The sequence below is a fragment of the Lupinus angustifolius genome, chromosome LG07 (genome assembly GCF_001865875.1).
Source record: "Lupinus angustifolius cultivar Tanjil chromosome LG07, LupAngTanjil_v1.0, whole genome shotgun sequence".
NCBI classification, from domain to species: Eukaryota; Viridiplantae; Streptophyta; class Magnoliopsida; order Fabales; family Fabaceae; genus Lupinus; species Lupinus angustifolius.
Window position 1 is genome coordinate 2431500 of NC_032015.1, and position 24439 is coordinate 2455938.

Consider the following 24439-nt stretch of genomic DNA (forward strand, 5'->3'; position numbering starts at 1 on the left):
ATCGAACCCAAATTAAAAAAATGATTATACCAATATTTAGAGTCGAATATGAGACAAACCTTATCCACTCATGCTCAGTCTAGCTTGTATTAATAAATGGTTGATTTCTGTGCTTTAACTTTGGGTTAATTTTATAAGTTGTAACTGTAATTATATGTACGTGACACATCTAAGAGACTTTGATAAATATTTTGTGATTAAAGATTGTCAACGGGATTTTTCCTTTAAGTATTTTTATACTCTTATTTATGTAAGAGGTTGACGGGAGGAACAAAAGTGGAAATGAACGGTACGACGAAAGAATTAAAAAAGACAAATGCCAGCTTCTTTGTGTAGAAAATGACATAGCTTGAAAAAACTTTTAGGATAATTTAAGAGAATATCCCATTCTCTTAAAAGTTATCTCTTTTGTATAACTTGGGTATACAAATACCCAAATCCATTAGATTTAGGTATTATGATTTGATCATGACCTAAGTTTCATAACAGAAAATGACATAATATGGCATATTGGTAGCAGTACCTATAGATTTTGGTTGAGCATGGGGACCAACAAATCAACAATAGTTACACATAACAAACATAGAGTCTATATCAATTCAAATGACATTTCCTTTGCCCATTATATCAAATGAATTTTAGATAGAGTTTAAAATTTATGTATCTATCAATTTAAATTTTTTTATATTGTTTGTGCATCATTCACAATTGCTTTATATTATTATTGTTAAAGAGTCGATGGTAATTAACATATGAATAATGAATTATTCATTGACAATATAAAAAACACCTATACTATTAATATATATATATATATAATAAATCCTTCTAGATATTATAATTAATGTGCATCTGTTCCTGAAATAGGGAATAGCTTCACTTATGTCATACTTATGATTATTGCCTTGTAACTTCTTATATCTATGGTATATTTTTAATCTAATTAAAGTATTAGCCGATAAAAAAATTGATGTACATCTGGTCTTTGTATCTAAGTTTAACATTTTGTTCATATGTTCAAGAATGGACAGACTATAGGAGAAATAAATGCGTGGATGCCATGTCATCCAAGAATAACTTCGACCTTAAATTTAAATGTATAATATTTATGTATTGTTAGTGTAAAGATTTATACACAGTCAATACATCATCCATAATTTAGTTGTATTATTTCTTTTGAAGAGTCAATAATGATTAAACATCAATATTAGATATTACAGCGGCATATAAAACTCATACACACTATTAATGTATACATTTTTTCTCTAAATTTAAAAGTCTTTTGTTAGAACCTTAATTTAAAACTTGAGTACAAGGTACAAAATGATTATGGGTTCTAATTAAATTTTTAAGTTTGAGTAACTCATGTTTTAGACTCCCAAACTTGCTTTAGACTTTAGTAAGTATTACCATAATTATTTTCTAAGAGAGAGAAGAAAAAAATAAAATGATAAATGATATCTATAATTATTGACTCATGATAAAATTGAAAAAATAATGTTGATCATAAATGTGTACTTTGGAGTTGCTTGCAAAGTTGCAATTTAGAGCCATAAGTTTCATGTCATGTAATTAAGATAAGGATAGTAAATATTGAACAACTAAATACACAAATTCTGAATACCTTAAATAATCACTTATTAAAATAAACTTATCTCTTCTGATGCCTTAGTCAATATTTCTTATTGTCATATTCAAAAAATCTGTTATATTTCTTATATGTGTATGTTTTTTTTTTGGGGATCCATATCTATATCCTAAGACTCAATCTTCTTTGTATATCAAACGCTTTGGGCACTTCCCGTATGAAGGGCTATGGTTGATTTATACATGTTAGTTGCACTACGTAATCAAGGGAGGGTGTGAACTTTCTTGACATAAATATGAGAATTGCGTTATGACTTCTTCAAAGGGCAAGTGAGGCTAATCGATTAGCAACATCTCCTACTCTACTTTAGAATTCCAATTGGCCTCACAGAGGAAAACAAAGTCTAACTTTAATTCCAAGTCTCATTAATTCCTTTGAATGCTAAACTTTAGATAATACTATGGTGTTATTAAACTTGGACTAGTCAATGACTTAGTCATATTGGGTCAATGAGTCATTGGTTCAACCAGTGAATTAATAGTTAGATCGATTAATTCGGTTTGCATTAAAAATTCTAAAAAATTAATAATATTATGTAACAATATTTAATAATGGTATGCTCAAAATTTAAAATCATTATCATGTCTAATTAAACAACAAAAAAAGAATATGTTACTACTATAAAATGACACAAGTAAGTTGATAACATCATCAAACAATATATGAACTATATTTTAACTACAACAAAAATATACAATAAGTTTAAGATTTAATTAAACAAAGAAAATTTTGTTATAATGTAAACTAACAAATGACAAGCGTAATTATAAATAAGTTAAAAATACTTGTTTTTTTTTACTGAAAACTGACATCAATTTCGTTGTTTTTAAAATAAAAAAATTTGATCGACTCAGCCGGTTCAACCTGCCCAACCACCTGAGTCACTAGTTTTAGGTTTAAACTGGCCGAGTCAACCCGATTTGATGCAAAATCGGTTTGATAAGAAGTTCAGATCAATTAGATGTTCGGTTCACAGTTGAACTGGTCGAATCGGCCAGTTCGAGCCAAGTTTTATAACACTGATAATACTTACTTCCAACTCTAAACTAAGCGTATGAACAAGGGCACAATCCAACTGTCTACTCTGAGCTTGATGAAAGCCATTAGCAAACAATCTTGACCTATCCTACTATTGTTGTATCCATTTTCATACTCAGATCGGCCTCTCTCATGTTCTCTTTTGCCAACAAAGAAAATATTGTAGTTTCAATATGCAAGGAATAGCCTTGCAGTTTTGGGGCAACTGTAGAATTGCTTGAATTTAATTGGAACCCTTCCTAAGGAATGGTCAATGATCCAATTTAGTATCAGCTTTGCGGTTTTGCCCTTTGTGCAAACTATTTAAGTTCATTCATAATTATTTACATTTTCCTTATATATAAAACTAAAATATTTATTTAATTTGATAAAAAAAATGGCATAAAAATATATAAATTCTAAAAAAATATATTTAAGCCAGAAGCAAAAAAGATTAGAACACGATATCTCATGTTGATAATGTAATAGTAACTACAGTTATTAAAATTGAACCGTATAAGTTAATTCAACTGGAAAACCGATTAATCAGTCCTGGTAAGTATGACAAATATACTAAAAATGCAATTAAATTAGTTAAAATCGACCAACATTAAACAATACTTGTCAAAACCGACCAAACTATTATCCCGTATGAGTTAAAACATGTCATACTATATTGTCCCATACCAACCAAAATCAATTTGTGAATGAAAAAGTTAATAATTTTAAAATGATACTATAAAGATTCAAACGTTAGACTCAATATTTGTTTGTAACATAGTTAGTCATTGAATCATTAAATTATATGTTACAAAAAATAATACTTATATTCATTAATATATTATATAATTAGTAGTCTGACCTATATGATGATAATTGGTACCTATTAATGACAGTGATAATTAACATTTACCTATTATCATGATACATACCACTCATATTGTTACCAAACTATATAAAGGATTGATTAAATCTGACATAATCTTACCACATCCGAGAATTCTTGTCATAGATATGCTTCAAACACATGCATTTTAAAGTACACGTGCTGTTCCTATCCCTACCCAGCATAACCTTAAAATCAAAAGCAGCTAACATAACTATCAGCAGTCACATAATATACAGAGATGGATTTTCCATAGCTGTTAGACAGTATTAACTGGAAATTTTGGATTTACAACATCCAGTACAAGATTCCTTAAATAAGCACTTCTAATTGAATAAGCACTTCCACATTGTATAAAAAAGCTCCTAATTTTCTTAAGCATGATGCAGGTGGGAAAGTAGATTCATCATTGAACATCCCAAGTAGAGAATACTACCTCCAAATGTAAGATGCTTAGGTCAAGAACCTCCTTCAGTTTCTTCTGTATCCTGGACAACCTGATCAGCTAAAAGGGCATCTGCACTTACTCCGTTTGTTTGATCGTTTGTAACTTGGGCATTTTCCTTGGAAACTATGGCTGCATGCTTGAGATACTTCGGATCTAATTTCGGTGGAGTGGTGTCCACTTTATCGGTTGTTACGGGAGAAGATGTCTTTGCTAACACAGGATTTCTTTGATCAGTATCAGCAATCTCGTATTCGGATAGTAGATCCATGAATTCATTAAGCAGTCTCTGGACTTTCCTGTTTGATGCCATGGATGGAAGAATATCTTCCATAAGGAGTTTATGTTTCCTCACTCCCTGAAAACATCGAAATGGAAATTTTCAGATGATGAGGTAATCATGTGGTTTGACAATTACAGCCATTTCCATTGGTCAATAGAAATTCCAGGCGCCAGCATCTTTTGCAAGGGTTTTTTCACAAGTGTTTCATGATAAAAAATGAGCTGTTAAATATTCTTAGAACTAAATAATAAGGCAGTGAATCTTTAATGCTAGTACTAGTAGTATGCAACAATCACCTACCATTGCATTTGTAATTCAAAAGAGTTTTGGAGAGTATAGAAAATAGTTTTTTATTTGATATGGTGGCAATTAGTAAATAACATGTTTTTTTTTAATAAAAAATACTTATTCCTCCAAAGTAGCCCTCAATTTGGAGGTGAGTAATGAGAGTTTGAGATAGCCTTTATTTTCTTTTGACTCGATTGTTAAAATTAGCTCATTTAATAAAAAGCTAATGGAAATGAGTAACAATAGATACTCCCAAATTTCAGCAATGATCTATTTCTGTAGCAGAAATTTTTATCTCTACTGATGTGTCATTCAACTATTCCTAGGTTGACTCATTTTCAGCAGCCAATAGCTAAATAGTAATAATAAGAGTTTGCACAATTTATAAATTGTCAAAAGAGTGTTCATAAAAAATAATTTAGTCTTACAAGCACAAGAGGATCCCAAGCTAGGCTATTTGAATATGAAGATGTGTCTCTAGCCATCCCCGTTGGAGGTCCAAGGAAACTCTCACAGACTTCTCGTAGTCGAGATTCATCTGCTTCCCTGCAATCATGTATAATTTTAGCTTAGTCTGAAACTGGTCCAAAATCTTAAAGTCAACTGCATAATTACAATATTTGAAAACTAAAATTTATAACTAGCTAACTGTATTCTCTAAATAAATGTATGTGTGACACCCATCTTGATAAAAAAACAGTTTGACTCATTACAAGGAGTTGAGTTGCATCCATCTCAAAGGAGGTTATCATCCAAATTAAATAATTTAAACATTTAATAATCTCACAAACAAAAGATTTTAACATGAATAAACAAGTGCAGAATTGCATTTGGAGAATATATTAGAGAGAGAAAATAAAATAACACCTTGCAAGAAAGCGAACATAGGACAATAGGCATTGTCGATATTCACTGGGGGATCCCAAAGCCAAAGAAGAGGCTAACTGAGCTTCCAAATGAGCACGTGTCTGCACTCCATCATCAGTCAATCTGTATCACGACATTCATGTTTAGATGAAAGCCGTAGAGGGCAAAGCACATTCTGTTTTCCTCTTAAACGAAAATATGAATAAGGAAACATTAGTTGCACCTACTTTTATACTCACTTATGTTTAGCCATATCCCTATTATTATTTTTTATCTTCAGTTTCATAGATAAATAACTGAATCTCTGGATATATTAATTAACCATGCCATAATCTGACACTGAAGCTGAAGCCAATGGTCACAAAATAACATTGTATCCCGTTAAATCTATTTCAAACAATATCCAACAGCATCTTCAAATCATGACTAACACTAGCTAAAGGCAGTAGCAAAATAGACACCAATAGATACACACCTAGTCCAACCAGGCTTCCGCGCCAAATATTTTCTAACATCAACCTGCAAAGCAGCCAGCTCACCACTTTGAATTGAACCCAAACTCCAAGAGCTGGCAAAATTTGATCCAGGGAAGCAGTCATCCGCCACCCTCAGCCAACACTTGAGACTCATGTCAAATAGGAAAGCATGGCGAGTGGCCAAAACAACAAGAGGAGAGCCAGATTTTGATAGTTTTGCAGATATAACTTTAATAGTTCCTGGAAGAAAAAGGACAACATAGAAACCAAGCATATGAACAATTGTCAGAAAGACAAAGGCAAGTTGTCCTCATATCAGGAAAGCGATAGGCTCGGAGATGATAGTTAAAAAACCCAGAATCTCCAATATCAAATGTATGTAAGTAATTGGTATACCTGTATCTTTAGCAGATGAGCTAGGACTCAAAGCAACAAGAGAAGCCAACGAGTCCTGGAGGAGACAGGTCCGGTTGAATAAATCCCATAAATAAAGAGAACCATTTCTAGTCACCAGCAACAATTTCCAGCACTCATCACAGTCTACAAATGTTGCTGCAGATCCCATCATCATGGTAGGCATTGCTCGTCTCCCACACTTTGTGTAAATCTTCTCAGACGTAAACAAAAGAAGAAGAAAATATAGATTACTATAGCCTATAGGTAAGTTTTACATGTTAAAAGAATTGAACCACACATCAACAGTACTTTTTCAGAATACCAAGAGATAGCAGGAGAAAAGGCATAGAGCATGCTGCATGATAGCGGCTAAAGAAGATTAGATCAGATACACGTGGTCATGAAATGATTTGCAGTTTTTCACATTAAATATCAAATGATATAGAATAGTAATTACATATGATGATGATATTTTGCACAGGTTACATCATTGATTCAGTATATAAAAGTTTTTTGTCTTCAGAAAACAAGAAACCAAGCTCAATAATATGAATTTAATTTAATATAGAGGATGTTGGGCATAATTACCACAGAAAACGATACGGTATAATTATGTTATGCAATATATCTGAAATGTTAACAAAAGTTAATAGTGAAACGAAAATCATACATACACATAGAAAGACAATTTACCTGCACGCATCCATCTTCACACCCAACAGTCCAGAAATTTGCATTTCCTGCTAAAACAGTGACTTTTCCTGATATCCTATCAGACCAAAGCACTTGAGATCCCCTTGTGCAAGAAATTTCAGTTTCTCTCATCGTAGATGCATTACCCACCCCCATAATGTCATTCACAGAGTGTTCTTTTGGCTGTGCGTCCAAACAAATAGGTGAAGTATCCTCCCCACCTTTCTTGTCAAATACCCTGATGGAAAGAGCAGAAGAAGAACCTGTAAAGGAACTAGAAGCCTTTGAATTTCCCAATTGCTCAACATTGATGTTTCCATCTCTGCCAGCAGAATCCAGAACCTTCTCAATCACTAGGCTTTCGGAAATTGTGGCCCTGGCAGTAACTCCAGAACGTTCTTTCAAATCTAAATTTCTGCCAGGTGCTCCTCCCAAGGTACTTGCTCTTATGACATCATCATTAGATACAACTGCATTGGTACCCTTTCTGATATCAGAACATATAATAGGTAAGTCAAGTGCTTGAGACTGAACTGCAGAAGAAATGATTTCCTGTTGAACAGGCACACCAACTGCTTCTGGAATAATTCTTTTTCTACCATCAGGTCGTCTATATTCTCTTTGCTTGACAGGGCTAGAAATTCGACCAGATGTCGTAGCTTTGTTTGATCCATCACCAACAGGACCTCCACTCTTCTTACTATCATCAACATGAATCTCAGCCTTCTTTGTAGTAATGCCTGCATCAACACAAGCTTTTGCCATTTTCTGGTTTTGCTGGACAACAGAAACTTTTTTGTTAGGTGTTTGATTGGCAGAAGCTGCTTCGAGCAATAATTGTGCTGGAGTCTCCGCTAAGTTTGCTTGACGACCTCTCACGTCACCATAGCGACTTTTCTTCAACTCATCTAGCTCAGTATCATTTAGTCTCTCCCCAAGTTCTTTCACATCAAAATTAAATGTAGCCACAGATCCATCCAATGAACAGGCAAAAAGAGAATATCCATCAGGGCTCCTGTTTCAAAATGGAAAAAATTTAATAACAATAGTCATAGTAAAAATAATAAATTGATAACAGCCAAGCCTTAGTCCCACTAGATTGGATTAACTTCATGGATCGAACGACGTCATAATGTTCTATCATAAATCATATTCATTGACAAAACCTTGATCTAAAAAAAATTCCTAATCGGTTTGCTTATGGTTTTTCTTAGCCTCCCTCTGCCTCTAGAAACTGGACTATCCATTTGATTTGTTCTTCTTACTGGGGCCTCTGATGGTCTCCTCCGAACATGCCAAACCACATAAAGGCGTGATTCTACCATTTTTTCTACATTGAGTTTATTCTCTTCTTAACATTTTATGCCCAACATTCGGTCACATAATATTGTGTGTCTTATAGTTGAGCGGTAATATTTTCTCTTAAGCTTGAGTAGCACCTTTCTATCACTTGAAGCAACTTGTCATTTCATCCATCCCGCTTGAGTAATTGTCTCCCTCAGTTTCTCCACCATGTTGTATGATTGACTCATGATACTTAAATCTAGTTACTTGTGGTATGCTATGATCTCCAAATTATACTTCTACAATAGGGTTCGTTTGTCTCTTGCTAAACTCACTCCATATAATCTATCTTACTTCGACTTATATGAAAGCTATGTGCTTCTAAAACTTACCTTCACAGTTCTAGCATTTAATACTGTAACTGCAAATGAAAAAGATAAACTAAACTGGTACAAGAGAAGCTTGGTATTTATACCAGCTTGATGCGTAACCGCAACCTGATCGCCTCTGCTGACTCAGCTAGAGGCAGATGCACTGCACTGCACTATACTGTGATAAAGAGTATTAGTCTAAACAGAACTATAGACTGCTACAAGTCTAAGCCTAGTTTCTAAACTTCTAATACTATATTGAAGAGTCATTCAAGGAAATAAAAAAGTCTATTTAATTTAGAATCGGCATTCAAACTACATATACAATACCAGGCATTGGTGAAGAGCATACCAGGACAAATCCACAACACTTTGAGTAAAGAAATGCTTAGCCACAAAAAGAGGACGGGGACTGGCAGTAGTCCAAACTGTTATAGTTCGATCCTGACTTCCAATAGCAATAACATTGTATGGTTGTGGATCTTTGCTTTCTGTCTTGGAAGCACCATTGGCCCACCCAACAGGTGCAGGCTTCACTTCCTGAGAATTTGAAGAATTCCTTCTGAACATTGAATGGTTGAACTTAACCACAATAATTGGAGCATTGTGTCCTAAGAAGTCAAATGTTGCAGACCATTCCCCTCTCTCCAGCACAGGGGCGGAATGCCTTGGCTTCTGGAAACCATGAGTAGTGGTGATAAAATGACCACAGGGAGACCATCCTAGCCTCCTGAAAAAGGTTGATCCCAGCTGAAACAGGACACAGTTCAATTATTTTATAGATTTTTTTGGGTCTGAATATATTGAAACGGGATATCCTAAAATAAAATATAAAAAAAAGACTTACTGATTTTGCCCAATGACCATCTGTCCTATGAGCAAGGCTCCAATCACTTGTTCGCCAAATAATGACAGTTTTATCATCAGACTGACTAGCTATAAAAGAGCCAATAGGATCCCAAGTAACCCCCTTAACCAAGCTAGAGTGGCCCCTTAGAACAGCAGTGCAAATGCCATTGCTCATATTCCATATATGAATGGTATTATCCAAACTCGCACTTGCCAATGTGGAATCATCAGGAGACCAATTAAGATCCACCTACTTTAAGCATGGACAAATGATCCCAAGTTAATTTTGCTCATTAAAAAAACATGTGGTTAAGCAGGTTGATAATAAAATAATGATACACAACCATTTTGACTACACATCAGGCTCTTTACTTCCAAAGAACCAATGTTAGCTAATGGGCTGAAACTTAAAAGACTTTTCCCAAGAGAATGAAGAGATTGAAACAACAAAAGCAATTGCAATTACCACATCTGCAGTGTGCCCTCTCAAAGTCATTGCAACTTTCCAGTTTTCAATATCTGGTGGCTCTCCACTACCAAATTCGGTGGTTCCAGAACCAGGCTTTCTTTCATGAACCAATATCACCTGATCATCAGACCCTGACGCCACATACCTTCCATGCTTAGCCCACCGGACACAGTTAACCGACCCGAAATGATCACGCAGGGTTGCAAGAAGCCTCTGTGAGGACTCATCGTTTTCCATGTCCGTACGAACAGAGTTCATATTCCATATGCGAACCTGCACAAATGAAACATCACTGAGAAGGTGAACATTTGAAATCAAAACCAATTAACATTGAAATCAATCAAATCAAATGTAGCTCAGTCTTGGTCTCCCACGCATAACTAACAACTAGCAATGCATCAAACATCTTAGCAGCACTCTCTTTACCAATGAATACAGTAACACCATGTAACAAATTGGTACAAAATAATTCATTTCATTCCTAAAAACAAATTAAACACATTAATGGACTAATGACAGAAACAAGAATCAAACTCATCAGTAAATTAAAACTCTCCGGAAAAAACAATGACGAGAGAATAGATCATACCTTGTGATCACCACCACCAGTTACGAACCTGAGTCCACCAGGTTGAACATCAATAGAGAAGATTTGCATTCCCTCATGTCTAACCCAGGTAGGTTTTTCAGCAATCATCTTCCAAAAATCTCTACTTTTGCAACCAAAACAGCTTTTTATTTCACTCTACTGAAGGGAGCTGAGAATTCCAACAACGCACTATTCAAAATCTGAGAATCCTACGAAAAATGCTGCTTCCAAAAAACCCTTTTACAAGAATCAGTAAAATTCAATGAAATTGGCACGTAAATTCTAGTGATTATCTTTGACGTAAAATAAAAACCCTAATTTTAGAACAACCCTTAAAAAATGATTAGATTTTCCGAAAGAATAAAATAAAAGTGAAAAAAGAAAAAGAACCAATCTTTGAGGGTATTAAGCAAAACCCCTACAAAATAATTATGGGTGTTGTAGAAGACGGGAATTAATTTCCTCTGTTAACGGTAAAATCTGAAAAGAAGCATAGAAGTGAAAACTGGGTAAAGAGAAAAGGTAAAGAGAAAATAAATAAATAAAGGTGAAGAGAAGACAGTAGTTACTAGTACTACTCAGCAGACAATAGTACCTTAATATTAAAGAAGTTAAAGCAAACAAAAGGGTTTGTTTGATGCAAAGATTGAGAATTGAGAAGTAAATAACAAAACTTCACTTTCATTGAATGACACCCAAGTAAATAGATCAAACAATGTTATATTAGGAGAGTGGAATATAAAGATTTATATATTATCATTATATTATTTAAATTCATTTATACATAGTATATTATGCTGAGAGTATATAGAACTCATACAAGTGTGACTACATATATTGTTTTCCTCATATTATAATGTCAATCCAATAATAAAATTAAAAAGGTGGATATTTATGTAATTGTGGATGATAGGTTACTTGTAACTTTGGCTTTTTAAGTATGGTCCCCTACCTTGCTTGTGCAAAGATGCTTATGGGAAAGAGGAGAATAGGAAAAAAATTTGTAGCAAAAGTGGTTTATATCACTACAATTACTTTGTAACACTAACACTATGCCTCTCTTTGTGTGAGGTGAAATAGAGTGGGGAGAAAAGGGTGAGAGAGAATGAAGAGAAAGTGAATATTTCTCTCCTTTGGATGAGAAGATAAAAAGAGGGAAGAGAATAAAAAGTGGGTTGGACCCACCACAAATGAATTCTCTCCTACTTTAGAGAGAAAGGGAAGAGAAAATGAATTTTTTGTTGAAATCTCAAAAATGTCCTTCAATTTTGTTTATTTTCTCTATTTATTAATTTTAAATAGTACTAATATACATATGTCTTTTTTTAATATAAAAAAAATATCAATTAAAAAATTTAATTGATATTATAATACATATATAATTTAAAATTATAACATTTATTTTTAATTAAATATCGATTAGGTCAACCTTTATATCTGACATGACTCTAGACTCGACTAAATATAATATATATTCATTTTAGATAAAGTATTTTCAATATTATTTATTATTATGAATACCTAATTTGATATATAAAATGATATATGTAGATATATTTTTAATCATGCATATATGATGAAAAATGTAGAGAATCAATAATATTTTCGACCCAAAAAATGTGATTACTTTGTACATATTTGAATAGAGACGCATACAAATATAATGAGTGAGTAATCATTGACGAGTTTGATCGGATTATGTTTGGTCCTTATCCGGCCTTAAATATTGGTCGAGTCTAATTTTTGAATCTGAACTCAACCTCAGACTTGATGAAACTCGACCCTACTTGGATCAGATCATGATCGAACCATACTAGGTGAGCAAGTAAGGTCGGGTCCCGCTCACCCCTAGTCACTCCTGCACCAGTAAAAATAGACGCCTACACAGGCTAATTAAAAAATTGCTTCAACAAAGGAATGGGACCACATTTGTTGTCCCATATTTTGTCCACTATATGTATCATAAGCTTATGATTGGTCAGTAAATTTTAACTTAAATATATTTTTTCTGGTCAATCACAAGTTTATGGCACATGGAGTGACACAAAATGTGAAACAACAGATGTGTACCAGTTCCAAAAACTTAATGAATTACTTTTTATTTTTGTATGGAAAATCTTATTAAATTTTTAAGGCAACCTTTTTTATAATTAAGCTAAAAGAGGAGACGGGTGTACTAATATTTAAGATATATATGTGTATATACTACTAGAATATAAGTTTTATACACTATCATAACAAATCTACTATTTGTTCTTAATTATTAAAAAATTAATACAAATAAATAATAAATATTATATTAATTATATATAAATCTTTATTTTATTAACATTACATACATATTACACTATATTCTTAAATAAAGCAAAAGAAAAATTATCAATTTACCAATAAACCGTATAGAAGTTTGTTTCTAACATTCTGTTCTCAATAACTTTAGAATCACAAATCACCATATACCTTGCATACATATATTATGTACTAATTCAATGAAATTCATACAACTCTTCAAATCTTAATAACTCTTTACCCCTAATCTCTACCATTAGGTCAACCCGTCGTAATTAGATTGGTTAAGGAATAAGAAAATGAAAATAATGCATTCAAAATAACATATTTTAAAAATAAAGAATATTTATCCCATTTCGGTGTACCACTTAATGTCGCATATTTTTTTATTCAAAATACATTCTGTAAAAATATTTTTTTCTTCATTTTTCTGACCAATTAAGATGAATGTCCACCCAAATCCAATGTGATCCGACATTTTTAACTATTAATAAGCACACAATTATATTTCTAATAATAACAAAATTATATATTTAAGAAAGCAACTAAGATATGAAGATATTCTTTAAATTGAGGAGTACTATTAGCATAAGCTCTTGCTATATCTGATTGATAAAAAAAATATAAAAGAGACTATCTTCTCTTTTATTCCCTCACCCTAAACCTAATTTTACATGAGCACATTTGATATCTCATTTTTATATCATTCTATGTATTATTATCTTTAATTGATTGGAAAAAAAATTATCTTAGTTAAAATTATAATTATTAATTTTTTTTGTCAATCACATCTTCTGACACAAAGAAACGAGACAACATATGTGAACCTTAATTTTACCACACTCCCTATTTATCCATGTTTAACCTTGAACATCTCCATGAGCAGTACTTAATCCAAAGGGGTGTTTTTAAATTCAGAAATTATGTGCAGCTTATCATCAATGCAATCACTACTTGAATCATATATATTAGTTACATATAAATGGTATCCACTGATTTTTTTTTTTATTTTCTAAAGAGAATTGTTATTAATGCATTTTCTTGTGGTGATTTTTTGCACTCACTTTTTAAATTTTCATACTCAACAATATAATAGTACAAGACCTAAAAACATCAAATGAAAAGATTAAATTACACTGACACTGACACTAGTATCATTGATAACCGGCAGTAGATATAGATCAAGAGTTTAGAAAGAACAATAATATTCAATTACAATTTGCAGTTAAAATTAATTAAGTAACAATAAAATATAAAAAGACATACATAATTGTTTTAAAGTTTTAAAATAACATATTAATTCTAAATAATATTAATTAACAACTAAATATATTTAAGAAAAAGTATATTCATTTAAAGTATTGTTTTTACTTCTTTTAAAGACTTAAACTCATGATGATTAAATTAAAGTACAAATTTTAGTTATTTTATTTTCAACATAAATCACCACATTGATACCTTTTGAACTATTGAAGGTTTGATGATTTGTTTAAATTGTTTGACCAATTGAATAATTTTGTTGAAGTAAAGGAAGTTATATCATCAGCATGTGTTAGAAGATTTACTTTTAAAATATGAATTAATTTTTTTTATGTTTAGACATGTGCGTTTTAGGTAATTTTATAAAAGTATAAAATCTATTTAGTATAAAGATTTACACAAATGCACTTTATCGTCTACCATTCATTTCAATTATTTTTTTTGAAAAATCAACAAAATTAAACATCAATAATAAATAATGTAATGATAATCTAAAAAACTCATACAGTGTCAATGCATAAATATTTTTCTCAATTTATTAACCTGGACATTCGAAAAGCAAATCATCGAAGAATGTAAGCGTGCTTATAAAAAAACTTCAGAAAAAATGCATACATAGAGAGTAATAATTTTTTACACTGTTACTGCATTATCAATCATTCATTTTTAATTATCGTTGATCGTTTGAAAAAAGTAATCAAAATTATCGACAGATGATGTATCGACTACGTATAAATTTTTACCCTATTAATACATAAATTTTACACTAAAAAACATTGAGTATGCTAAACAAAAATTGAGATTATGTCAACAATGTCAATAATTACACAACACGCTTAAGTAATGGAGAAAGTATTGGGAAAAAATGAACATTGAACTATCCTAAAAAGCACACAATCGCTATTCTTATAAGGATTTAATATGTATATATTAACATTATAATTTTTTTATACTGTCAATACATTATTTACTATTAATTTGTATTATTTTATTAAACATTCAATGATAATTAATAAATTAATGATGAATAATTTATTAATAGTATAAAAATTATTTACACTATTGGTATATATATGGTTACTATACAACCTCTTCTATGACTTGAATGATTCCTGCACACAATGGCTGTTGCTTGACTCAAATTATCAATTTATATTATTTACTAACTTTTTAAAATTATACACAAACTTAAGAGTGAATTGGAGTGAACCTTAGCTTTAATAAAATTAAACAAACCACCCATATATTTTTAAAATCTACGTAAATCACTTTTAACTATACATACATGTTATACTAATTACCCTTATAAGAGATAAGTGTAACTTTTTAAATAAAAATAAAAATTAAGTCAAACAAAATATGATATATTGTGAAAACAAGTCTAAATAGTATAAATCTTGATGTATATTCATTATGTTTTATTCTTTTCAAATTGCATCAATAAGTCTAGGGAATTGTTTAAAGTTTTCTCATACAATATTTAATGTACATATATATGTACATATATAATTAAAGGTGATTTGTGTAAGTTTAAAAAGGTCCGGATGATTTATATAATTTTACTAACACTCAATGAATATTAGTGTAATTTACTCTAATCTTTATGTCAATTTTTTAATGCATAACCTTAAAGATAAAATTAATAATTTTAGAAGTGATGAAGTACATACTACGATATATTATTTTAAGAGAAATATTAGTTTAGTAACTGCATATGAGATATATATTAATTTAAGAGATTTAGTCGTTACAAACTTTCCACTGTATCGTGCGAGACTCTTCCGTTGTAACTTACATTGATGAATACAATCATGAACAAAAATAAGTGGAATGGGTAAAAGAAGTAACGTGAGCCCAAAAAGTTATGGTTTCTATATTTAGCTATAAAGTTGAATGATTCATCATATTATTAACTTGTTCTTCTTCGTTCACCATAACCGTCACCATGGAACACTGTAACCACCAGCATCAAACCCCAACCTCCGCCACCTGCTTCAAATGCAGCGGCTCCGCCACCTTCGCACCACCACCACTGTCCCATTCCTTCTCCCAATTGTCCCCTCCACTCACCTACCGTACCATCCGTTCCCCCGTCATGCCTCCTGACCCGCTCTCCCAGCGCAATATCGTTCTCGCTCCGGTTCCACAAGCTCTTCCGGTTCCACCACTCGACGAATACAAGTTCGTCGTTCCAACCAAACGGATTCGCTCCGTCGACGACATTCGCCGATTCCATGACTTCGATTCCGGTAAGCATTTCCTTGGCTTCATTGTTTCACTCTCTGAATCCGTACGCGGACGCAAGATCTCTGATCCGTGCCACGTGTCAGAACACGTAACTGCCATCGTTCAAATCCTCGAAACCCTAACTATGTGGATCAATGAGATTCCACCGGTTCAGCAAGCCGTGAGGTATGGTAATGTCGCTTATCGAACTTGGCATGCGAAAATGGTGGAAAATGCTGAGTCCTTCATGATGCGGGTTCTACAGGATGATGTGTTAAAATCGACGGTTGAGATCGTGCCATATTTCATCGATAGCTTCGGGAATCCGAGCCGGATTGACTATGGCACCGGCCACGAGACTAATTTCGCGGCGTGGCTGTATTGCCTGGTGAGGTTGGAGGAGATTGTGGAACAGGATTACACTGCGTTGGTGGCTAGGGTTTTTGTGAAGTACCTTGATTTGATGAGGAAGTTGCAATTGGTGTATTGTTTGGAACCTGCAGGGTCTCATGGTGCTTGGGGGCTTGATGATTACCAGTTTCTGCCCTATGTATTCGGGTCTTCACAGTTGATTGATCATAAGTATATGAAGCCGAAGTCGATTCATAACCGAGATATACTTGACAATTTCTCGAAAGATTACATGTACCTTGCTTGCATTGCTTTTATTAGGAAGGTGAAGAAGAGTGCGTTTGCTGAGCACTCACCCATGTTGGATGATATTAGTGGGGTGCCTAATTGGGGCAAGGTCAATACCGGGTTGCTCAAGATGTATAAGGCGGAAGTGTTGGAGAAGGTTCCCATCATGCAGCATTTTCTGTTTGGGTCGATTATTGAGTGGTATGTGGAGTTTCCCTTCCCGGCTTTGATGTAAATGTGTTTCTCCTTTCCAATTTTATTTCATGTTCAGCTTTCTCTAAGTTATTGATGTTGTTGTTGAAGGGTTGTAGGAATTGTAGATTTTAGGAATTATAGATTAAGATGGAATCATTATCTTAAAGAACAGAATCACCAAAAGAGAATTCTAATGAAACTTTACTCAATAATCAAATAAATATAAAGAATATTATAAACTTCAAACCTTCTGTCTCTCCAAAAAGATTTGCATATGACAGTAGTCCATATTTAGTCCCAGGAACTATTAAAAGGTGTAGTCCCATAAAATTTATGATCATTAGCCATTTCAGGCTACAGTAATGTCCCTGGAACTAGGAGTTTAGAGACTTTTGGAGCTATGGATTAATTTTATAAATTTGGAATCCCTACTTGCAGCTACACATCGATATTGATGTGATTTTAACTGAAAGGAAGACACTATTTCTAATTTCTGTTTGCAGCGCAGTGAAGCAGTTTTGAATTATGGACTAAACAGTTGGTAGAGCATGAGACTTTTTTATGTTTGTGCTTTATCATTAATATTTAATAATGGAAGAAGCTTCAAGTTTGAATGCTATTATTTTAACAAGTGATTGCTTCGTTTTGCATCGTTTGTCATGTATTTTCATTTCTTGATGTATTTGCAAGTATGAAAGTTCAAACTAATAGTTGTTGCATATCTATTGTGTGGTTGACTGTCCTTTGAGTGAATTGATGCACAAATTAGTTCTCATGCTCAAATTTACTTGGGCGAATATTGTGCTAACCTTCAGTGAATGCAGTCATTTTTAAAGTGGCATTCTCCTATAATCTTATGTTGATACCAGAGTTTATATCTGAGGTCTACTGGTGCTCAAGCATTAAACTGATGTTTATAATCTTTCATTCTTTCCCTTGTTATCCTCGTTTATTCCTAATCTTTTTTCATTTGTTATGTGTCACAGGTAGTAGTGCACGTAGTCTCTACCAGGGAGTAGTGATTGGAGTCACTTTTGCTAGGGGTCATTGCTGTTAGGCCAAGAAATAAAGTAGGTTGATAAGATCATGACTATAGGAAATCACTATAGGGGAATTATATTCACCACAATACGCTTCACCGATCTCTAAATATGCTCACTGTTTATCTGCTTTTTCCAGCTAGACCTAAAAGTATAGGTAAATGGATGTGTTTCTTCATTTTGAGATACAATGAACACGTTTGCTTTGCTTACATACATGTAAATGAATGGTATTATATTCGCAAGAGTATCCAGTCAGTGCATTTTTTGGCAATGGGAATTTTTTTTTTTTGGTAATGAGTTGGTGCATGTTTTCCCTTCATCTTGCTAGTTGCTAGGGAATATAAAACGATTGTAAACTTATTTATTCGGTGTCCAACACAAGGTTTCTCACTAGACAGTCATTGTTCCCTTCCAATAATTGATGTCTGGCATGGATCCAGAACCATCACTCAAAGATAATGAGCTTCATATTGGCAAAAGTATGCATACACAAAATACAGTTAAGTCTTTCATATTTCACATTTATATTCTGTTAAAGCGTATCGTACCGTATTTTGAGCTACAGTAATAAATGATCACCCATTCTAAGATCCTCAACTATATGTTAGAGATATACTATGAAGAGATGCACCAAGATGAATGGGGATCTGCTGTCCCCAACCATGTTCTTGTCCGATCACAATAAAGCAAAACTGATAAAGTTATGAATATTTAATTTTTTTTTTAACTGACGTGTCATAATATGAATGATCTGTGACAGAGTTTGGGACATGATTTGGGACATGATTTGGGACAGTATATCCTTGTCCCAACCAAGATAAGCATGTTTCCTCGCTACAAAAGCACAGACCCCTGCCATCCTTATAAAAGGGGATAATCCATTAATCCCTTTCTTCACTAATTTGAGCGCGAATGTCAATTGAACTGGTTGAAACCTATTACAACTTTTGTCAATTTTGTTCAATAAGAGATACTTTTTTACCATCGAATTTGGATCTTCGAATTATACAATGTGTTTTTACTCTTAACTTTTACGTCAAATATAACAAATCCCTATTTCTTCCCTTATGTTTAACAAATTATTGATCAAATTGGTCATTTTATTTTGATCTAATTTAATCTCATTTTCATTTCATGAAATTTTTACTTGTGCTACCTTGGACAGAAAACTTATTATTATTTCTAAGTCATACAATAATGACGTTTTTACTCTAACTGTTGTCTCAACTTCAACTAATCAGTTAACTTCTAAAGCTTAACAAATTGCTGGTGATTTTGTTTTTATCATTTTAATTACATATTTTGATTTCAACATGTTATTTATTGTTGTCAAGTGAATGTAATGTTAAAAAATCGAGATAAAAAAACTTTGGGTCATATGAGAATTATTAACAAATTAACATGATAATTTTGCAGTCTACATACATTATTCTCATAATAATAACAGGAATAGGTTTAGATATACCAAAAAAAAGAAAAATAAATGGAGGAGGAACAGAGATAGAGGTTTTAGTTTGTCATAGCGGCGAAATGGGAAAACGAGAGAAGCAAAAGCAGAAGCATCCGAGAAATCAACGAGGGAAAAGTTCTTACACCTTTCATCAAGAGGAAGATGGTGATATTGATGACACTGCACCCTTTTCTTCTCTTCCAGAAGAACCAGAAAAAGATCTTCAAGAAGAAGAAGATGAAGATTGTGATGATGATAACACTGGTCAACAAGAACAAGACCCATCACTTGATATGCCTTCCAAGTTCCACCTTTACCAACAATCTGTACAGGTTTCTGCTTTCTGCTCATATCTTCGAAATAAAAATTATATCTTTTTCAAATGGGCTAGCTTCGTCACTGAAATCAAATAAATTATTCTATTTTATGAACAGAATATGACATTAGCATTGTCTTTTCACCAAAATATGTCAGAATAACTAATAACAATATAACATCTTGTTCCATCATTTCTGGTATTCTGAGAGAGTGTGTTCTTGTCATTTTTTAGTTAAGTAGAAGGTAAATAGAACTATAGAAGGGTTATTGTGATTTTTGGCTTAGTAAAATATGTGTTTTGATGCAGTCTCCCAAAGGAGATATAAGTTATATGCAAAAGTTCTTTCTCATGTACGTTGGTGGAAGGATGCCCCTCCATCTTCAAGAAGATTTCTGTGGCACTGCCCTTCTTAGGTACATTGTTTGTTTCTCTTTTAATTGTGTTTTCGTTCGTTATTGCCTCTTTAAATTGATTAATATTCCATTTAAAGTTTGATTAGCTTATCTATATTCTTGACTTGTTGAAGTTGACATCTTTATTGAGATGGTAAAGGTTTAAAATTTTCTTGTAATGTTTGAGGAAAGGTTGTTTATTCACTATTACGTGCCGATCATATACGTTATAGCCACTCACTTGCCATACATATCAACGATTAGGCATGTATGTGAAGTGCTCTCCTTCACAATTTATGTGCATCTAAAGCCTTATTTGGTTTTAAATAAGTTTCCACTCTGTATCCCGGAACTTCTAATTGATGATTCGTTTGTATCCCACATTTGTAGATTCTTTTCAAAGTTGGGTTCTGAATTGACTTAATCCTCTTTCTGGTAGATTAGTATTTTATATCAGCCCCATTGTACTTACCTGGCACTGATTTATGTACAGTACTGAGTGGCTCCGTGGTGATTCGCGAAAGACAGCAGTAGGATTAGATTTGGATCTTGAAGCACTTAATTGGTGCATGGAAAACAACATCCCTAAAGTTGGGGCTGATGGATTTTCTAGAATATCCCTCTTTCATGGGAATGTCCTACAACCTCTTCAGTCTAAACTTGTGAAAACGGATCCCCAGGAGCTGATAGAGAGCATTTCATTGACAGATAAGGGAGACAATATGCAGGCTCGTGTGCTTGAATCTAGCATTCAAGAAGGATCTGCTGCTCAGGATGATAAGATTTTTAAGAGAGACTTTCCACTGCCTGGGATAGATATCATTTGTGCTTTTAACTACAGCTGCTGTTGTCTCCATAAACGAGCAGAATTGGTTTTATATTTCAGGCATGCTCGTGAGGCCTTGTCATCTAAAGGTGGAATTTTTGTGATGGATTTATATGGGGGTTCTTCTTCAGAGAACAAGCTAAGGCTTCAGAGAAGATTTCCTAATTTTACGGTATAGTATTCTTGATATAAAATGTTATAATTCACGCACTAGCTAGATGATGTAGCTACAATCTTATGTGGAATTGCCTTTCGAGGATTATGTGAGTGTGAATTAACTTGGATACACCTGAAAGAAAATTTGAAGGTAGCTTTGTGCTGAGCCAGGACAGTTGATTGATGTATTGAGTTTAAGTTCTTTTGCTCATGTCACTGCAACCCTAAAATCATTCTATCCTCATGTTCCACCTTTTCCCCATGTCTCACAATTTTCCCAAATTCCTTGATGGTTTTTTCACTCTTGATAAGTCATTTATAATTGACCTATTTTATCTACAGGTATATATATCATCAGAGTTTAACAGTTAATTATCCAATTTGAGTTACCTTTATCATTTTTTCTTGTCTACCACTGTCTGTAACTTTTTTGCCTGGCTTTTTCTGTTCTTAACTCCTTTTATTTCCTTACGACTTCTCGAATATATATGGCATACATTACATGACATCAAATTTGAGGAGCTATAACCATTTTTGTTGGAGAGTTATATAACCTTTTATCATCCGCGACAATCATATCACCTTTTTTCAGTAGAATGACAAGTATATTCTTACTGGAATTCTTTGACTTAAAGTTAATAACCAATAGTGAATTGATGTGAATACTCTTCTTGACAATGTTTTATAAATGTGCAGTATGTGTGGGAGCAAGATGAATTTGATATTATTCAACGGAAAACAAGGATTAGCCTCCATTTTCATTTGAAGAAGCAGCAGAGAAAACTTCGCCATGCATTCTCATATAGCTGGAGGCTGTAAGTTGTTGTATTATTTGTTTCATTTTATAAACCTTCAATTTCTACTAGTTTTCAACATCATTAGATGCGTGCAGGTGGACATTGCCTGAGATCAGGGATTGCTTAGAAGAGGCTGGATTCCGGTCTGTTCACTTTTGGATTCGGGCGATGCCGGATAGCACAGAAATAGCAAGAACAGAAGGATTTGGTGCAGGAAAGGACATTAAATATGAAGAGGCAACAAGTTTTGAGCAGCAAGATTCTTGGAATGCTTACATAGTTGGTGTTGCATAGCTTCATCTTAGAAAGTGTACTTCTTGCTTTCTGTTGCATTAACTTTGTCATTATAACTTCATGAATTTGACATATCTGAAAGTTCTTTCTTGATAGCATAATCACTTTTGTCATGAATATGCTTACATAGTTGTTGTTGCTGCTGCATAGCTTCATCTTTGTTATAATACATGGTATTGTACTATGCAAGAACAATATCATGATTTTTGTTTGTTTCCCATATGTATTCTTGCACTGGAGGCAATTCTGTCCGAGCGGGAACATCCATAACTATGTGGGGTTAACTCTCGCAGTGAGTATTTTTTTTATCCATAAGACTCGAACCCGAGACCTTGCTTAAGAGGAATCAAACATACCACTTGAACCAATACCCGTTAAAATAATGATGGAATAAATAATCATTTAGAAAACAGAAAGAAAATGGTAGGAAATAATAAATATAATTAAAACTTTAAAATTTACAACTGAAATGGTTTATGGAGAATTGGATGAAATGGTTTATGGAGAATTGGAGGCTTATGTTTGTTTGGTTGATTCTGTTTGTCTTTTGCAATCATAATACATTGTGGGCTTGTGGCATAATTCAAAGTAGTTTCAATATCTGGATCATTGTTTGTAAGCCCTCGTTCAGGTATCGATTTTATATGTTGCCAAGACTCTTTAGTAGAGAGAGAAAGCATTAGATAAAATTAAGAAATCAATTTTAAATTTTATTAGGAATAAATTTAATTTTAAATTTAGCAATCCAGCAATATTTTCATGGAGAGAAGATGGCAAGTGCAGAGAATGACTTATCTTCAGAACCAAGAGAAGTTGTTATTTTTATTCTTCATTATAAGGATAAAAGTGTCATTATTTTTTTTAATGCAGTTTCCTCTCCGGTTATTAATGGTTGAAATGAAATGTATTCCAATCCGTGTAAATTAATTAATTTTAATTTCAAATGTCAACCACACTTTCCTTTTATCCTCTTTTTTCCTTCAAAAAGTTTAGAGTTTTCTTTTCCATTTCAAATGTGGCTTGCAATTAAAACTTAAAAAGGAAAAAGAAATGTTAGAACTTAGAAGTGAATTAGTTGTAATTAAATAATAAAACTTATGTCAATGTAAAATAATTCATCTAATATAGGTCAACTTATATATTAACTATGTCTTACTATAAAATAGCTTCTTCTCTACCTATGATATACACGCACAACTATAAGTTTCAATCTCTGAGAGGTCATAGCTACTTAATTATTGGCTTCCTCTACTTCTATGTGAACAGTTCTTAGAATGAAATTGAATCATTGATTAAAGAATATAAATATTCTCTTTTGGAGAATAAACCTGTGCAGAAAAGATGCAAATCAATTATTCAATTATATTCATTAGATATGATTGTTTATCGTATAAATACACACTCCTTACATTATTCTCTAGATGATACCTAAATATACATGTTTTGACTTCAAATCCGTTTGAATTGTAGGTTTAGCTATCTTGAGAAGTTTGTATTTTGTTTTATTTTGTTGTTATATGAACATTTTATTTTCTTCCAATTGCTAGGTACCATCCATTAAGATTATACTAGGTACCACTTGAGAAGTGTTAATATAATTTTCTTCTGTTTTAAAGAGTATATTATGTTAATAGTATTATAGTAAATTCAAATTCTCTTCAGTATCGAGTAGAAATACTGATATGTAATACCAATTTTTTTAAGAGTTTAGATTATTAGTTATTTTTTAATTAAATAATTTCAAAATTTATAAATAAGTTCTTCCCTCTTATTTCACTGGAATGACCAGTATTGAAATGACTTCAATTTTATTATAATGCATTGTATTAGAGAGTCAACTAAAGCTATGGAACAAAAGGTGAGATCTGCTCTTGCATATTTTATTCTTTTATTTTTCACATAGTAGTCAAATTAAATGACCAATCATTTTGTATTTTTATATATAACTTGTGTTTATATATCTCCTTTTTCTACTTACAAATTGATAAGGAG

At 32.7% G+C, this 24439-nt stretch overlaps 3 protein-coding genes across 7 annotated transcripts; 2 read left to right on the forward strand and 1 right to left on the reverse strand.

Annotated features, from left to right (window-relative positions):
• On the reverse strand, positions 3623-11121 carry LOC109351711 (protein HIRA-like). 3 transcript variants are annotated; one of them, XM_019593276.1, is made up of 11 exons: positions 10984-11121; positions 10562-10730; positions 9970-10245; positions 9502-9753; positions 9007-9404; positions 7000-8014; positions 6307-6517; positions 5910-6150; positions 5435-5557; positions 4996-5113; positions 3623-4354 (listed from the first exon to the last, which is right to left on the reverse strand). In XM_019593276.1, exons 2-11 carry the CDS (start codon positions 10667-10669, stop codon positions 4010-4012), a joined length of 3087 nt encoding a protein of 1028 aa, XP_019448821.1. In that variant the 5' UTR covers positions 10670-10730; positions 10984-11121; the 3' UTR covers positions 3623-4009. The 3 variants fall into 3 exon arrangements, with proteins under 3 accessions (XP_019448821.1, XP_019448820.1, XP_019448822.1); XM_019593275.1 differs by lacking the exon at positions 10984-11121 and having other exon boundaries at positions 10562-10958; XM_019593277.1 differs by lacking the exons at positions 10562-10730; positions 10984-11121 and having other exon boundaries at positions 9502-9756; positions 9970-10085.
• On the forward strand, positions 15935-18513 carry LOC109351731 (serine/threonine-protein phosphatase 2A activator-like). Of its 3 annotated transcripts, none has more exons than XM_019593306.1 (2): positions 15935-17176; positions 18183-18457. In XM_019593306.1, the coding sequence occupies exons 1-2, from the start codon at positions 16056-16058 to the stop codon at positions 18187-18189; spliced, it is 1128 nt and encodes a 375-aa protein (XP_019448851.1). In that variant the 5' UTR covers positions 15935-16055; the 3' UTR covers positions 18190-18457. The 3 variants fall into 3 exon arrangements, with proteins under 3 accessions (XP_019448851.1, XP_019448850.1, XP_019448852.1); XM_019593305.1 differs by lacking the exon at positions 18183-18457 and adding an exon at positions 17524-17701; XM_019593307.1 differs by having other exon boundaries at positions 15939-17176; positions 18157-18513.
• On the forward strand, positions 18635-22546 carry LOC109352835. The gene is made up of 6 exons (XM_019595020.1): positions 18635-18692; positions 19661-19995; positions 20289-20395; positions 20868-21372; positions 22053-22171; positions 22249-22546. The coding sequence occupies exons 1-6, from the start codon at positions 18635-18637 to the stop codon at positions 22445-22447; spliced, it is 1323 nt and encodes a 440-aa protein (XP_019450565.1). The 3' UTR covers positions 22448-22546.

Excerpts from the sequence above, each read along its gene's own strand:
- LOC109351731 (XM_019593305.1), top strand. The coding sequence starts at position 16,056 with ATGGAACACTGTAACCACCAGCATCAAACCCCAACCTCCGCCACCTGC.
- LOC109351711 (XM_019593276.1), bottom strand. The coding sequence starts at position 10,669 with ATGATTGCTGAAAAACCTACCTGGGTTAGACATGAGGGAATGCAAATC. Across the intron at positions 9,754-9,969 it reads GAGGGCACACTGCAGATGTG|GTGGATCTTAATTGGTCTCC; the intron begins GTAATTGCAATT and ends TGCTTAAAGTAG. Across the intron at positions 4,355-4,995 it reads CTTGGGATCCTCTTGTGCTT|GGAGTGAGGAAACATAAACT; the intron begins GTAAGACTAAAT and ends CGATGTTTTCAG.
- LOC109352835 (XM_019595020.1), top strand. The coding sequence starts at position 18,635 with ATGTCTGGCATGGATCCAGAACCATCACTCAAAGATAATGAGCTTCAT. Across the intron at positions 19,996-20,288 it reads TTTACCAACAATCTGTACAG|TCTCCCAAAGGAGATATAAG; the intron begins GTTTCTGCTTTC and ends GTTTTGATGCAG. Across the intron at positions 20,396-20,867 it reads TGTGGCACTGCCCTTCTTAG|TACTGAGTGGCTCCGTGGTG; the intron begins GTACATTGTTTG and ends ATTTATGTACAG.